We start from the raw sequence: 17645 nt of genomic DNA, 5'->3' as shown, positions 1-17645 counted from the left end.
AGCGAAACTCGTAAAAAAAAAAAGAAAACATTGTGGTTGGAGCTTTTTCATTTTTCATCTACTGCGCTATATATATATATATATATTTTTTTTTAGATTTGTGTGAGGTTTTTTAATAATAATTTCGGGGGGTCAGGGTCGGGTCAACAAGTATAAATAAGATGTATATCCCACTTGAAGCTGTGAATGCCGCTCGCTGTCATAATCCTTGCTTTATATGTAGAGTCGGGGCGGAATGGGGGGCTCGGGCGGCCGGTCGACGGTTCTCGGGGCACCGCCGGCGCTGCGCTGGGGTTCGGAGCGCTCCGGGCTGGGGTCCAGCACATTCGAGTAGGATGTGTTCGGCCCTAGCTTGGCGGTTGCCGGGCTTAGGCGTGGCGCTGGGGGCCGTCGGCCTGCTGTTCGCGGTTCATTTCCGTTTCCGACTGTGCATAGTGTTGTTGTTATTAGAGTTGATTGTTTATCTCCTTCTCTCCCCCCCCCCCTCCCCGCTGTCCTCGTCTTTTTTTCTTCAGTTCATCTTTTTTCCTTGTGCAACAGCAGACTGTCGCACAAGAGCGACATCTTTTTCATCCGTGGTGTCACCTGAACCGTAGAAAGACTCGCTTCTTAGTGTGGCCCGTGAGGCTGTGCGCTTTCCGCTGTCTGCTTTCACAAACACAAATACGGTGATGTACCCAGAGTGCATCGCTCGCTAGCCTTGCGTGAGTACACTCTATATGGTATATGTTGTTAAAGTACCTTTATGCATAGCTGATCCAACCTGCATTCTCTTTTGCCATTGCCGGTAGCAAATTGTGTCTGTTTAGTATTGCATACCTGCCAACTTCCCCGTATTACCCAGAAGTCTCTTAAATTTTGATCAGTTTGTATGATTGACAGAAAAACCTCCCGGAAAAGAGAAATTACCCTCCCCCTCTCTTCTGTACTAAAGAAGAGTTTTTGCCATTACTGTGGACGCCTGCAATCCCATGAGCATAGGCAGTGCAACATATAAATGTAATGCAGTTGTCTCCATCAAATTTGCTGTCAATATTTCTTTTTAAAGCACCAGATAATCCCCCCCTCCCCTGCTTAGAAATTATCCCGAATTGGGTGTCCCCAAACTTGGAAGGTATTGTATTGTCTGTGCCTTTTCTATCTTGTGTGATTTTTGTAACATAATATATCTGTTCTTCACATTCATAATCGCTGCAGGCCTGGTCAAGGAGGAGTTGCTCAGTGAACTACTAGTTTGAGTTCCCTGAGACGACACCACTGACATCACCTACAGTGCCGAGGTACAGGCTTAATGGCAGATATCAATAGGAGTTGATGGTAAGCTCTCCTATTTATTTAGCAGTGTTGGAGTAACTAACTTGAGCTTTCATCACTGTTTTCGCTGGCAGTTTGTTGCCTGCACACAAAAATTGTCCATTAATTGTCCATGTTCATTCAAATTGATGCAGCCTTCACACTTCTGCGGTTCAGAGCGATTCGCAGACATATGTCGATCATAGTCGAAACAGCGTGGCTCAACGTTAGAGTTGAATGCTGAGTTTCGCTTGGCAGCTTTTTGGCCACTTCGGTCACTACAAAACATTATTTGCCTTCTCAGATACGCGTCACGTCTGTTTAGTTCGACAGCCACCGAGTTGACTCGGATGTCAGCGGTTGTTGTCATCAGAACCTGGTTCTTGTGCTGCCACATCATTTTTGGTGGTGGCGCTGTCGTCACCTCCAACGCTTACGCTCCCCGTGTTCCCATTCAAGATGGTGAGTGGTATACTCGTGGGGGCCCCGCTGCTGCAGGTGCTGCTATGTAGCTCTGGCTCGTGGTGGCTCCACCGCCATCATTTGTGCTCCCTGTGATCCCAGCCGGAGTGGTGACAGGGATTATGCAGGGCTCTTTGTCGCAGGTGCTGCCACAGACTTCGGCTCGTGGGGGTGCCGTCGCTACTGACAAAGCTTGTGCTCCCCGTCGTCCCTGTTGAAATGGCGGCTGGAACTTGGAGAGGGTTCGCTACCACAGCCAGTCAGTTCAAGTTCCGCACATTCTGTCGTAGCCCTTTGGAATTCGTTCCTTCCATGTTGAGGTTCTAGTAGGAGAAGTCCACCGCTGTTGAGCTACATGTCACCACAGCAGTCAATCTGCAGAAGGGCATGGCCACGTGACCACACTTCTGAAGTGTTAGAGCCTTGTTGTGGACATGGAGGCCGGTGTGAGAGATTTAATGTGCGTCTGGCACATCTGCCCGGCGAAAGAACTCATGGGTGTGCCACATGGAAAGTGAGCAGACTGTGCAAGTCTCTTTTACAAAATGGCGCTGTCAATAGGTAATGTCTGAGTCATTCTTGTCTTACGTAGGTGATACTTTCTAGGCATAATGTGTTAGTAGATAGCTATGGTGTTATTGCTTAACTCTGAACAAGATACAAAGAATGAGACATTTTCAGGCCAAGTAAAAAATTTCGGCTCACTTTAATCTTGAAGAGCTTCCAGAGTTTCACATCATCCAGCAATCCTGAAGGCGATGCACCACATGTAATTATAATTAATATTCCCGCTCTTAGTTTACCAGGAAGGTGTTCAAGAAATTGTAGGTAGTGTTAGTTGCTTAGAAGAGCGATGTGTTTTGCATTCAGTCTTGCACCTTGGCGTTCCATTCACTTTGGAATGAGGTGCTTCATTCTTGTGCGTCCTTGGTTGTTTCCTTAGCCTGTAAAGGTGTTGGAGGTTTGTACGTTTTATTTTTGGGAAAACCATGTGATGTTAGTATCTGGCATGTTCTTTTTTATTGCTGAAAGCTGTTTGAAGTGAGCCTTTTGTCCACCTAAGAGCACAATGATTGGGAGCTTCACTCAAGTGTGTTTTGTGGCCACACCGTAGAGCATGATTGAAAGCATCGATGCATGCTATTGATACCAAGATCGGGACTTCAGAAAGGATCAGTCAAGTCTTCCTATTTTTATTTCCATTGATTCATTGGCATTCTGGATCTCTTTTTGTAAGCGTGTTCACGTAAGCTTGTTCAACTTTCTGGGTCATAGTATCGGGTCGTTCTGTAATTATCATATGCGTTGTGCATTTGTCATTAGTCTCATCTGCAGTTGTCATGGGCTCATGGCCGACATATTTGGTGCTTCTTTGATTTGGAGGGTAGATATTGTCCGCCATATGTCTAGCAAACTTCATATATCCCACCTTCAAAATTTTCTCATAGACCTGATTACTAGGCAATAAGCTCCTTTTCAATATGTGCATTTACTTAAATTGAAATGCCAAAAGGCTTTTAATAATCAGCCACATGCAGAATAAGAACGGTGTTTGTACCACGTAGTGTGGGAGAAAATGGGGGGGGGGGGGTGTAGGCCAAAGCAAATGCAAGCAGTGTGAATACAACTCTAGGCGGGGTAAGTGAGGAATTTGAACTGTCTACCAAGACCATGTAGCTCACACATTTAGCAGAGGATAATTGGGTTTGATTTAACAAGCTATTGGGGTGGTTGTAAAGCTCCTATACAGCCCCACATGGAGTCACCCTGCATGCACTTACCTAGACTGCTCGTTTCACATAGATTTGTGTGACTTATTGATCTAACTGCTGCTTTTATTTGCAATTTTTTGTGTTATTCAGGATAATTGGGAACCCAGCAAAAGGTTGGCATGTCATGGAGTAAACATGCCATCGTACAGTGTGCTTCACTCTAAAATGTAATGCATGAGCAGTGGCCAAAGCTGATAACACTTGTCTAATGAGGAAATAAATGATACTGCAAAAACTGAAGCATATCTTCCTGGGACCGTTCCCACTCCCCTATACAATTATTGCATGACCTCCTTGTTTCTTTTTTTATTGCCCTCAGTTAATTTGACAAGGGCTGGATTGCTGTTATCCTTAATAGGTCGGCGTGTCGTTTATCTTGAGGTCCAATTAACGGGAAATTTGTTTTGATAAGTTAAATAAGGGAAACAACAAAATGTTCAGAGCAATGTCTTTTTTTTTGCATCACCGAAACATTTATTGGTCACTGCATTGAAACTAGGAGTGTAACGCACAAAGAAAACTGCAGTGTGACCCTCCAGTCTGTGCCGTCAGACGATGCACACATTCTGCAACATAGGTGCAGGATCAGCTTTTTTTTTTTTTTGGGGGGGGGGGGGGTTGATTTTTGTGAGATGACATGAAAATGTTGTGGTCATCACCATCAAATTGTTTGTTGTCTGCATGTTCCCTGCTTTAGTGACAAGGCCACTGACAAGCCGCTTCACTGGTACTAAATTGAACTGCTTGACAAGTTGCTTAAACAATAGTGATACACAAATGGCAGTACGAGGACAAGTGGAAGAACCACAAGTAGTGCTTGTCCTATCACTTCTTCGACTTGCCGTTGTCCATAGCATTATTTGTGTTTTGCCCCTCTTCACTGCTCTTCATCTGCTTCATAAAGAGCAAATAAATAAGGCTGCTTAATAAAATGACACCGTCCGTTAAATCTGTAAACATTTCTCTGTAAAACATATTGCCCTGGCCAAGTCCAAGTCTCGTCGTCATGATGAGTCGCATAGTGACTCGGCTAACAATGGTTGATGAATTGGATGTAATTCAACTGAATCAGTAGCATACTTCAATCTCTCTCTGCACAAAGCCTATGTTTCGGAGCGATTCACATAGTGTTTTCTCGACAGCCGAGGGGCTTGAAGCAGGTGCTTAATGTCTGTGAGCTTCCACCATTGAAATTTTAACTTGTCACTTATTCTAGAACTTGATAATGGAGCAATGGCAGATTTTATGAAGTTTGCGAAGCCGACGTCGGAGACCTTTGACTTGGGAGAGGTTTACAGGGCTAGAAAAATAATGACAGCACGTCCTTACTCACAATTATCTGTAATAAAAAGACGGTGCCCAAAGAACTGTAGCTAGTTTTAAGTGTCACTCGCTGAAGCGGTTTTTATATTGTGTTAATTCCTGCATTTTGCTGTTCTGTTTTCTGTTTCAGGATCCAGTGTTACATTCCTGTGGCTTTTTGGTTGTTTCCCAATTATTGAAGGGAGTTGCAGGCTTATCATGGGCGACACAGTGCTTTGGTGAGTGTACCTTTTATTTACTGCTTGGCCAATCAAATCAAGTGGCTTTGAAGGAAACTCTCTACAGTTTCAGGATGTTTGAGGATGTGTTCTCCTTCAGACATTCTGAAATGGCACAAATTTTTTTGTGCTGCATCACTATGCTCTGTTGAATGACCAGCTGAAAGCGTGGTAGATGCTACATGCTCGTTGGACCAGTCATATGTCTACCTTTCGCCATGTATTACACTCCCGCCCATAACCATGTGCAGAAGGCGGGGTCAGGTAACAAGAGAGAGGTGGTTGATTGATCCAGTGGGTGCGTAGTTACCACCACAGTCAGCTTAGAGGTGAATGTTAATTACTCAAGCTTTAAATAGGTCACAGTACTCAAAGCCTGAGGAACACCTCAGAAGTTTTTAGAATGTTTTTATTTACCGTGTCTACTCGCTCCATGAGTCTCAAACTACGACCAACTTGGCTAGCCACCAAGCCAATTTTCTTTCGCCGCCAAGCAGCCAGGCCACTTCAAACCAGGCAAAGCATAGCAGTACATGCTTTCTTGGCTGCAAGTGTGTAGTTGCGGATGTGATCAAGAGTGAAACCGAGCGGCGCATACACGTAACAAAGCTGGGGTCGAGGAATTGCCCAGCTTTGGACATGTTTCGCCCACCGAATGCATTGATGTAAACAAACACGCGGTCATCTGTGGTGTGCTTTCGGACAGTGAAATCGTGAAAGTGGTTAGGCCTAAGGACGGTCGCGTCACTCTCCATGCTGAGTGAGCTTCCATAGTAAAAAAATCTTAAATGTATAAAAAAGTTTGATGTCCAACAAACGCATATGATCCAATAAGATCATATAAGAAAATACAAGAACCTTATAAAAACACATAAGAACAATATAAGATTATATTTGAGGTTATAAGAAACTTCTTTTCTTATATATTTCCTATACTGTTCTTATATGTTATTATAAGGTTTTTATATGATCTTATTTGGTCATATGCTTTTATTGGACACTTAAATTTCTCAGACATGCTAGATTTTTTTACTATTTACAAGAAGGGTGCTTTTCCTTTGACAGAAGGCACACTGAAAGCACCCTAAAAAGGTCTTCAAAATATAGAACATGGTTATTGTAGCGCGCCCACGACCAGCCGTCAATGCGCCTCCGTCAGTGGAGACATGCCACAGTACTTTGCCGTGTCATACTGCCACCTAAAATCACTATTTTGCGAACTGTGTAGATGCAGAAATTTACCCTGCATAATGAATGCACCCCCCAAATATATGTCAATTTCAGAATAAAGAGGTGTGTTCATTATGCAGGTAAATATGGTAAAAAAAGTGAATGATGACTCAAACAAATGCAAAACTCATACATTGGCATTTGAAAAAAATCACCAACCACATCCTACAACAAGGTCCCAACGTTTCAAAAACAGCTTGTTTTTTTCTTCAGGGGTGACTGCTTCCAGATAGGGGAAAACAGCTTTGTTTTCTTCTACGATAGTCTCTTTTTTTTCACTTTGTTAGGTGGCTGAGTCCGTTCACGTAGCATGATGGCAATGTGCCAGTGGACCTATTGATGTTTCCTGATGTTGTTTGGATATGCCGTGACTAAAAAGCTGCTGGCAGAAGTTTGTCTCAACATTTATGAGGGCGTTGGCAAAGTTGATGCAATATTCATTGTTCTCACAGTGCTCTGCAACAGCGCTGCGCTCGTGGGTCGAATTTGCAGACATTGTTTTTGTGTTGTTGAATTCTTTCTGGGAAGTTCTTTGTTTTTCCAATGTAGGTGCCATGGAATTGAATATACAATGCCCTGCACTCTTTGTTTAGTGGGATGACCTTTAATTCGCAGCATCATACGTCAAGGTGTTGATACCGGTTCGTGGGACACCTGAATACTTTCTTTTACCAGCATACATGACAACGCTTTGCTAGTCCCCTTTATGTAGGGAACACAGATGCGGGTGTGTGGACGGATGTTTTTGAGTTTTTAAGCTTTCTCCCGACCAGGCAGGCCTCTGCCAAAATGTTTACACCTAAAACTTGCACTGCATGTAGTAATGGCTCTTGGTCTGCGAGAATTTTTGTTTTAGTTTTGTGTTTGTTGAGCATTATTGGGCAAATGACAAAGGCTACGCCACCTCATTATGACCACAGTAAAAAGAGCTATACACTTGATAACATAGTCCCGGCATGTTTTAGAGCGCAGCTCTTAGGGGCCCGTTTCCGGCTTGAGCGGCGTCGCCGTCGCCGTCGCCGTCGGCGTAACCGCGCGGTGCATCATGGGAAATGTCCCATAATGCACCGCGCGAGCCCCCCACCGGGGTCACGTGACCTCGTGGGGGGTCACGTAACCCCCCGAAGTCACGTGACTCCCCTGAGGTCACGTGACCCCCCGAGGTCACGTGACCCCCGCCGATGTCGCGTGACCCCCCGATGACGTCATCGTCACTGATGACGTCACCGGCATCCACATCGTCATCGTCATCATCACTGATGACGTCATCGGCATCCACATCGTCATCGTCATCACTGATGACGTCACCGGCATCCACATCGTCATCGTCATCATCACTGATGACGTCACCGGCATCCGCATCGTCATCGTCATCATCACTGATGACGTCACCGGCATCCACCGTCATCATCACTGATGACGTCACCGGCATCCACATCGCCATCGTCATCATCACTGATGACGTCACCGGCATCCACATCAACATCGTCATCATCACTGATGACGTCACCGGCATCCATATTGTCATCGTCATCATCACTGATGACGTCACCGGCATCCACATCGTCATCGTCATCATGACTGATGACGTCACCGGCATCCACATCGTCATCGTCATCATCACTGATGACGTCACCGGCATCCACATCGTCATCGTCATCATCACTGATGACGTCACCGGCATCCACATCGTCATCATCACTGATGTCACCGGCATCCACATCGTCATCGTCATCATCACTGATGACGTCACCGGCATCCGCATCGTCATCATCACTGATGACGTTACCGACATCCGCATCGTCATCGTCATCATCGCTGATGACGTCATCAGTGACGTCACTGATGTCGTCACCGGCATCCGCATCGTCATCGTCATCATCACTGATGACGTCATCAGCGATGTCACTGATGACGTCACCGACAATCGCATCGTCATCGTCACTGGTGAAGTCATCAGTGACGTCACTAATGACGTCATCGGTACCCGCATCGTCATCCTCACTGATGACGTCATCAGTGACGTCAGTGATGACATCATCGGCATTGGGGGTCACGTGACCCCCAAGGTCACGTGACCCCCCTGGTTAGTTTAACCCCCCCCCCCAGTGCCCTTCCCTCCTCCTCCTCAAGAGCTGCGCTCCAATTCGGCGTTACAGGGAGTTGTAAGCGGCTTTCTTTTTTTGCTTTGAAAAACATTTTAACGCACAAGATCAATCTATTTCTTAATGACTGGGGATCCATGACCAAAAAAGTTTTTGTTTCTATTTTGTCTATATTTTTTTGTACGAAACTTTTCTTGTGCTACCGTCATAGCTTTAATTTCTAAAGAAATATTATTTCCGATGTTAGGGGATAGATGGTGCTTCCTCACGTACGATAAAAAGAGTGAGCGTTTAAAGACGCACTCCCAAAACTGACTGAAGAGTGGTGCATCTATGAGTGCGCCCCCCAGGTTGCTGTTGAAATTGCCATGCATCCAAACATCTTATCAAAAGTAATAGATAAATCTTTGTCTAAGGTGAAGTGAATATTTACATTAAATTCAAGTGATGACACAATAACAACATGGCAGTGCCCACAAGCTGCATGCGCATGAACGAATTTCATCATCCAAATGGATGAATGACCGTTTTGGCAGAACTGGGCAATGAGGAAAAGGGTACCAATACTTGAGTGTAGCTTTCTAGGGGCTATTATCATTTTAAATTGCAATTCTCATTTGCTCTTTTAGCTCGCACCTTCATGGAGTACGGCAATGTTTGGAAGCAAGTCGAGGACAGCCTCTCTCGATTTCTGTCCCGGGGGCACTATGGTCTTTCAGGTAAGCTGCTTCCCTCTCTTAAGAGACACAAGTAGACCCTTTTATTCAAGACAAGAATGACGATAATAATCACTGGAAATGGGGAACAAGGGGGACAAAGGAGATTCCTCTTTGTCCTTTGTTCCCCTTGTACCCCTTTTCCAGGGATTATTATTGTATTCATACTTATTGCATTATTGTGGAGTTCACATTTTGACAACCTGTGGTTGGCTGATGTGTTGTGGAAGTTAAAGCTATTGCACATTCAAACATTGTGTGAAATACAGCAGAACCCTGCTGCTGCATCTTTATGCGGTCACAATAAAGAATCATGACATGAGCAAAGATGTAACAACTGATAATGCCTTTGGGATAGCTATAGATGTTTCAGGAAGCTGTATTCTCTGTTTATCTCACCTTAGCTTTTATGGCTGAAAAAGATTGCCTTATTTTATATTTTTATAATGCAATTAAATGCAAAGGTTATATGTTGACGATTTTTTCAACAGTTCTTAAAATTGTGGTTGAACTATAAGTAACACACTGTTTACAGACAAGCTTGTATTTGCCCACAGCAGCTATGGGCACTGCATACGCAGGAACTAGATTCGTGTGAGTAGACATGTCTGTACATGTGCTGTGCCGACAGCCGCGCCATCGCAGTGATGTGTTGTCTATAGTTGCAGTTAAAAAATATTGAAATATAGAGATGCAAAATTTCTGAGCCCATCCAGCTAAACCACAGCTGCCTCAAACAAATCACTTCACCCTGCATGCCAGATCAGAGCAGTGGAGCTTGATGCAATCACCACTGCTTGAACATGGTGGCATGGAGGTCGTAAAGCAAAATAGGGTGTCGTGAGAGCCTGAATCTCTTAGCGCCATACAGGACCAAGCAAGAAACACAATGCAGAGAGGCAAGGAGGTGAAATAAAGGCAATAAAGCAAAAGGAACAGGGTATGTGTTCCTAGTAGTCATACCTGCCACCTTGAGTGGCAGTGTTTGGGCATAAGAATCAAGAAGGAAATTCATGAGGCCTGTAATTTTAACATATATACTTTTGGACGTTCGATAGGACCGGTGTCCGTGAACATAACAGCCGAGAAAACATGTGAGCAAGGTTCTTCTGTGCATAATATTGAATGTGCTGCAAGAATATTTCTGGTTATATGCCCACTTAATTTTTGTTTTTCTTCTTTCAGCTCACACCTTACAGACATGTCAGGAAGCAAGGAAAGGTCATTTTTTCACTCATCGTTTACATTTGTCTTAGTCTTTTGAAAAAAAAAACACTAGTCATTTTAATGACATTGTGATCAATAAATTTTGGGTCTTTAAATTGTTCTTCAATCTTTGTTTTCTTCCCATATTGCAAGCCGGCACTATGTGTATCAGGCATGGGATCAATGGTAGGCCATGTAAACTATTGCAGTTTTTCGGCTGGCCAGCTTAAAGTTTACAAGGGGTTGACAATGGCAAAATGGTCACGAAAATCGATCAAATGACGTCTATGTGATCATTATGCCCTTATAAAAATGGTTAATGCCATTTTGTATTATAGTCAAATGGCAACAGGTGTTTACAAGCAGTCAGTCAGCAGGCAACAGATGTTAATCGTCATTGAGATGTCATCTTGTTGACCCGGATAGCCATTTCGCCACCGTCAACTTTTTGCCGTTCTATTGGTTATTGTGGGTGCATTGCCAGTGTATCTACATGCTAATGCTAATTGGCTATTGGAGGCACTCAAAAGACTATAAAATTTATAGTCCTTTGATCGCCTCCTTTAGTCATTTAGCGTTAACATGTAGATACACTGGTGATACACCGACAATAACCAATAGAATGGCAAAAAGTTGACGGTGGCGAAATGGCTATCCGGGTCAGCAGGGTGACGTCTCAATGACGATTAACATCTGTTGCCTGCTGATTGACTACTTGTAAACAGCTGTTGCCATTTGGCAATAATATGACTTTCAAATGGCATTAACCATTTTCATAGGGGTGGCAAGCGCTTGGAGAGGGCCCAGTGGAGACCACGTGACATCCAACGCAATCATGACGTAGGTCGTCTCAAGACGAGCAAAGCTATGGCGAGGCTGACATCGGGAGGATGGCCTAGTCGTTCCAGTCACCGAAGCGGCTGCTTTTGTACGAATTTTGAGCGACGGGTTAATCTTCTATAATCTTGTCGGGGGACAATAGCGACTTCTGCAACACACAAAAGGCATTCTCGGGAAGAGGGGAGTTCCTCCTTCCCCTCTTCTCTCGTCGTGGCCGGAGGTGAGACAACCTCCGTCACTAGCTGTCAAGGTTCCTAGACGAGCATTACAAACGAGGCGTTAGCGACATCCACCAGGTGCTCTTTGCTAATCGTTTAATTCGTTTTAATATTCCTTTTCAAGACTCTTTTAAAAAGATATTGGTATGTTCGATGTGATACTGCTCCTCTGAACACATATAGACCAAAGAATGAGCGCCGAAATTTCGTTGTAGTATCCCTTAAAGGGATTGTCCGGTAGAATTTTGTATTTGAGAAAACAATTGGATATCATTGTTCTTGCCTCGAGACGCATCGTACGTGCAATATCTGAATTTTATATTCCCGTCTGCATGAGCAATGGACCTTTCCCACATACCGACGGCACCAGGCGGTGGCTGCACGAACTAAAAATCGAGGAAGTGACCTAGCTGCGCTACCAATCGATAATGGGAGCTACGCTACCAGTTTCTTCGCTCTCTGAGCAGCGGCGCCTGCCCAACGCGACTCTAAAGAGGGGCATCCGTGACGTCCACCCAAACGTCGTGTTTTCCTTTCCGTCGACGTTCTTTTTTTGTGTAACACAATTATATATATGCTGCAGTTACGTGTTCCACTCGCTGATATACAGCCTCCTTCCGAATTTCCTCGATTTTTCGTTCTGACTTCCGCCGCTTGGATTCGGGCGCACGCGCGTGCGCAGAACGCTTCTCGGAAAAGGTCCATTGAATTTCTACTGCTCCAGTCGCATCCTAGCGTAAACACTGCTTTCGTTTGCAACATTGGAGTTCTGATGTCGCACAACGCAACGCAATCATTTCTGTCTCGAAAAAATTGTAATGGTGCAGGTAAGCTGGTGTATGTCGACCATGATGTTAAAATCCTGAGACTGGGAATGAAATTCGAAAGAAAAAGTGCAAGAAGACAGAAAAAGGGGACAGGACAAACGGAGCTGAGTTTGAGACGCGTGTCCTGTCCCCTTTTTCTGTTTTCTTGCACTTTTTCTTTCAAATTTCAACCCCAGTCTCAGGATCTTAATATCATGATTTCTGTCTCGTCGTTGGCCTGCAAGTGAACGCCGCAGTGTGCTTCGTTTTTGTTGTTGCGCTCGACTTGTTTCGTGGATGGGTGAGATTTTCGTTGCGCGGTTGGGTGCCACAACCACCGGACAGCACATGCGAGCTGAGACGTGACATTCCATACTTTTCCGCGAGACATGCAATGAAGAGCAAAATGGATCGTCGCCGTGCGTAGGGAACCGGGTTCCCGTCAAGATTGAGATCCCGCTTATGCAGCAATCATCTCACAGAAGAGAGCTACGAGCCGAGCTCTAAGCGGACAGAAGGCTTGTAAGCTGAGGTGTGAGGCTGTGTCGACAATATTTATTTATTTATTTATTTAGGGATACTACCAGCTCCAGTCAAGGAGCTATAGTAGGAGTGGTTCCAACATAAACACAGTACACACAGCAACACCAAGCGAACATTAAATAAACACGTTAATCGTAGCGTTCCGCAGCCGCTATAAAAGCATGAACAGAGGTTAAGGTGACAATATCATTACTTAGATTATTCCAGCCGCGAATTGCCCGAGGAAAAAAAGAATACCGGTAACAGTCATTTGTAAACCTGTATTGCTTTAAAGATCTAGAGTGGTTTAATCGTGAGGACCCGGACAATGATGGCTGTAAGTAACTGGTGCTATCAATGTGAATGCTGCCATTTAGTATGTTATATAAAATTTTTAACCTTTCGACATCGGCCCTTTTATCCAATGATTGAAGCTGGGCCCTTGCAAGTAACTGAGTGGGGGATGTATTCCTGTTAAAGTTATTATATATAAATCGGGCTGCTTGCTTTTGAATACTTTCGAGTTTGTTAATACCAACCTTTGTGTAAGGGGACCACACTGATGAGGCATACTCTAAAATTGGTCTTACGAATGCTTTGTAGGCTATGAGCTTAGTATCAGGATCGGCAAATTTTAATTTCCTTCTTAGCGCAAACAGAGTACCTCTTGCTTTGTTGACGGTCGTTTCCAGGTGCAAGTTCCAGTTTAGCTTGTTATTGAATATTAATCCAAGATATTTGAATTCGTTTACCCGTTGTAATGATTGACCGCTGAGATTGTAACTGAATAAAATTGATCTTTTTTGACATGATACTGTCATAACAGCTGTTTTATCATAATTTAGTTTCATTTGCCATTGAGTACACCATTTAAATATTTCGTCGAGTGCTTTCTGTAACTTATAATTATCATCCAGGTCACCTATTTTTTTATATATTATGCAATCATGAGCAAACAAACGCAGGGGAATGTCGATGTTATAAGCTATGTCATTAATGAAGACTAAAAACAAAAGGGGACCAAGTACAGACCCCTGAGGTACACCGGACGTGACAAGAAGTTTGGAGGAGTCAACTTTTTTGTAATGAACATATTGGGTCCTGTTTGTTAAGTACACCGTGATCCAGTCAGTTATTTGAGAGTTTTTTAGTACATTTGAAAGCTTGACTATTAGTTTTGGGTGCGAAACCTTATCAAATGCCTTTGAGAAATCCAAAAATACCACATCAGTTTGTCCCCGCTCGTTAATTGTTTCTGCCAAGTCGTGAGTTAGTTCAATTAGCTGGGTTGTGGTCGAAAGCGATTTTCTGAAGCCGTGCTGTTTTTTATATATAAGGTTGTGTTTGTCCAAATAACTTGCGATGTGTGTAAAGATGATGTGCTCCATTAATTTGCATGTTGTACTTGTTAAACTATGTCCATCCACTCCTCGCCCAAATCGGATCAATTGGTTTGATTATGCAGCGAAACCGAAACCAACAGCTAGGCCATCTGGAAACGATGCCAAAAATTGTATTTAGCACGCGTGCAGCCAGATTCTATTTGACTCGTGTGTGAAAATGGAGCGTGGCTACGATTCACCAAGCTCGTCCAAGTCAAGTGACAACATGCACAAATAGTCTCCCAACAACTGAAGTTTTTCCTACAGACTAAATTTTAAAGAGATTGTATAAAATGTTTTTATATGAAAGCTCAAATTCTACAAAAGTGGGAATCTCTACTCCAAAACCAGTTGTTCCCTGCTACAAGAACTGCTCCAAATCGCCATTTGTCAGTTCCACCCCTGCTTTTGTTATCTTAAAGTGCGTGCAAACAATGTAAAAAAAACGAAAAAAACTGCCCTTGTCTACTTGCTTTCACTTATATTTGGACGTAATATCGGGACGTTTCATTTTGTTATGCTAGCTCCTGTTTTGGGTTGTCTTTACCTATTCAGGAAGGCACCTACTAAAACTCCTTAAAGAGAAACTTCAACGAAATTTGAAATGTACCCGTTGTTCTCAGAAATAGGCTGAGTATGATCCACGATATCTGTAAATGACAATTGCACGTTTGTATTTTGAGCCTGATGGCTGTATTTTTCATTATAAACGGCGGACTCTGTCAAGCGCTCGGAGAGCAGCCAGCGGGGAGCACGTCACATCCGGCGCAATTGTGACGTAGTTTGTCGCGGGATGAGCAAAGCTGCAGCGAGGCTGACGTCGTCAGGACGCCCTAGCCGTTCCAGCCACCGAAGCAGTCGAAGCATGTCAGCGATCGGGCCACCGCAACTAACTGAAGAGCTACTTTTGTGTGAATTTTGGGTGACTGGTTATTCTTCTATAACCTTGTAGAGGGAGAATAAGACATGTGGGACACACAAAAGAGTCCCGTTGAGTGGGGAGTTCCTCCCTTCCCTCTTCTGTTTTGCTGGCCGTAGAGCTGTGGGGATGGCGTCAGGTTCAAAGCATGTATAGTTCTGTACCCCGTTTCACCTTATGTTGTACCGCAGCGAAGGCTAGAAGCGCGAGCTCGTAGCATTTGCAGCTGCCCTTAATGCGCGAGAGCTTGTGCCGACGAGATGTGCCCCGAGCAAGGAGCTCATGCTTGTAGCCTTTCCTGCGGTACATCATAAGGTTAAACAGAGTGTAGGCGAGACAGTTATCTTCACTACCTGTCAAGGTTCCTAGACGGGCATTACAAACGCGCTTTTTGGGCGTGTGAAGCAGACGACAAGGACGTTGCTTGAACCGTTTGCTGTGCGATTGTTTTGCACCTATATCCCTTATCCTCGCTATGTTATGTGCTTGAAGTTTGATTGGCCAGTACCATGAACCACGGTTTTGAAGTTGCGGTCCCATGTCTGTCACCATATTGAGAATGCCGTGCATTTTATTTAATTATTTATCAATACTGCCAGCCCATTGGAGCTAAAGCAGAAGTGAATGATACAAGTACAATTTACATTATTCGCTGAAAGAATACAACTTGTGTACACATCCTCCTTTTACACAATATAATGGTATGCATCTACCTCCTGTGATCTGCGCTACAATTTATTTTTCTATCAACGTATGTGCAGCTTTGAAGCCACAAAAAATAGGGTTCATACTCTTTTCTGTTTTAGTGTCTTAGATGATCCATGACTTTGAATATATTTGGCAAATACAGGACACTCCTAAGAGAACACATTGGAAAAGACGACAACGAAGATCTGCAGAAAAACGCCTGACGGCGGCAGCGGTGCAGTGTTTGCATAAGCGATCCCGTCAGCCGCACCGCATTCCGAGGCATCGCCTTCACGTGGTCTGGCGGCGAGAGGAAGCGGGTGGGGAAGAGAGCCGTCGCCAAATAAAGCACTCCACAAGGGGCGGTTTGTGGCGCGGCCGTCGGTTTGTCTAATGCAAATGAAGAGCGTCCTGTATTCTCTTAGTAAAGTATTTCTATTTGGTATGCATGAGCTTGAACGGCACGTGACCATAGAAAGAGAGTGAGCACGCCTGAAACCAGCAAATTCTCAACCGGCAGTTTTCAGGCGGAAAGAATATGAATTTCGAGCAGCAAATTGTGTCCTGGGTACTGGGGCTCTCATAGGTCATGCTCAAATAAAAACCTTGACGAGCATAAATACCGTCGGTGACCCTTTAAGCTACAAGAAAATGAACAAGGAACACTGCAACTTGTACGACGACATCCAATATATGCATTTTGGTGAAGAGAGCCAGGAGTCACAACTACAGCACCCAGGAGCAAGTGCCTGGTGCAACAAAATATTTCGGTCACGTAAGTGCTAGATAGGGATAGTCTGTAACCAGCGACTGTCGTTTAACAGTATGCAATTACAAAGATGCCCGTGGTGAGGACTATCAGCTCAATAAAATCGGTTCAAAGTTTCTCTAGTCTCCCATGTCTCTTTTTCATACATTTGCAAAGGCAGCGTGATGCTTTCACATGCATTAAACAGCACAAACATGATGTCACCTCCTACGTAAAGCTGCTGGAGGACAGGAATTGGGCTACGGTCAGAACAGACATCAGGAGCCACCCCTTTAACCTATGCGCTGCGATACGGACTTCCACTTGGTAGTCAGTTTATTGGCAACAAAACTGCTACAGTGGGATCCCGGCATCAAGCAGGATGGCAGAGTGGGAACATTCTAAAGAGCTGCTCTGTCCGCAGCACATAGGCTTCAGCGAAGATATGCAATGGAAGAAAAAAAAAACACTGCGGGAGCTCGACTGTCAATCTTTATTCCTGAGCAAGAGTGAAACGGAAGATTGATTACATATTTATCATCCGCAGATTTAGTTCCAAACAAACAACATAAAAGTAAAAAAAAAAAAAATTGCCGCGATAAAGATGTGCTTGCAAATTAATTAAACACTGCAAAAATATTCACACATTGAGCAATGATTCAAAGGATACAGTAAACAAGGCAAATTCATGGTCGAGTTTGTATTCATTGACAAGCAGGGGACACATAAGCGAGGAAAACGGACGGCGCGCAGCAGTATCATAGTAACCAGTGCTGGTGTCCCTACGTCGCCTCCCCACAACGCGGCAGCGGCGCTTGGATCTGGTCCAGTGGCGTAGGCAGAGGGGGGGTTTGGGGGGTCGAAACCCCTCCCGAAATGACAAAGCCACCCCCCCCCCCCCCCCTTCCCTCCCCAACGGGGCCCGCTGGCTGCCCTGCTCACGCAGTCGGCTTTGCACGAGGCACGGAGCAACGGGGGAGCACGGACCATCTCCAACTTACAGGCTTTCGGAACATTTGTTTGTGGGGTAGAAAATGCTCAGATTAATAAAATATGCAATATTGCTTAATTCATGTTAATTCGATGGGATGCGGAACTTGATCTCGGATATATAGAGTACGGATATTTCAAAATATTTGTGGGGTGAAGGATGGCAATTTCAACGTAAAATATGACAAACTATCCTCACTGAAATACA

The 17645-nt window shown here is 44.3% G+C and overlaps 1 protein-coding gene across 5 annotated transcripts; it reads left to right on the top strand.

Annotated features, from left to right (window-relative positions):
* The first annotated feature begins 388 nt into the window (after nt 1-388).
* On the top strand, nt 389-10426 carry LOC120836128. Of its 5 annotated transcripts, XR_005715831.2 has the most exons (6): nt 389-704; nt 1198-1317; nt 1899-2014; nt 4981-5068; nt 9033-9122; nt 10305-10426. XR_005715831.2 is itself a non-coding variant. In XM_040212812.1 (4 exons), the coding sequence occupies exons 1-4, from the start codon at nt 2301-2303 to the stop codon at nt 10381-10383; spliced, it is 273 nt and encodes a 90-aa protein (XP_040068746.1). In that variant the 5' UTR covers nt 2023-2300; the 3' UTR covers nt 10384-10426. The 5 variants fall into 5 exon arrangements, 2 of the variants coding, with proteins under 2 accessions (XP_040068746.1, XP_040068747.1); XR_005715832.2 differs by lacking the exon at nt 1899-2014 and having other exon boundaries at nt 1198-1280; XR_005715830.2 differs by lacking the exon at nt 1899-2014.
* Nucleotides 10427-17645: the final 7219 nt, after the last annotated feature.

This window comes from Ixodes scapularis, unplaced genomic scaffold, assembly GCF_016920785.2.
Source record: "Ixodes scapularis isolate PalLabHiFi unplaced genomic scaffold, ASM1692078v2 PGA_scaffold6__148_contigs__length_123643588, whole genome shotgun sequence".
Lineage (NCBI taxonomy): Eukaryota > Metazoa > Arthropoda > Arachnida > Ixodida > Ixodidae > Ixodes > Ixodes scapularis.
The sequence above is the reverse complement of the archived record's forward strand: the minus strand, read 5'-3'. Positions and strand labels throughout refer to the sequence as shown.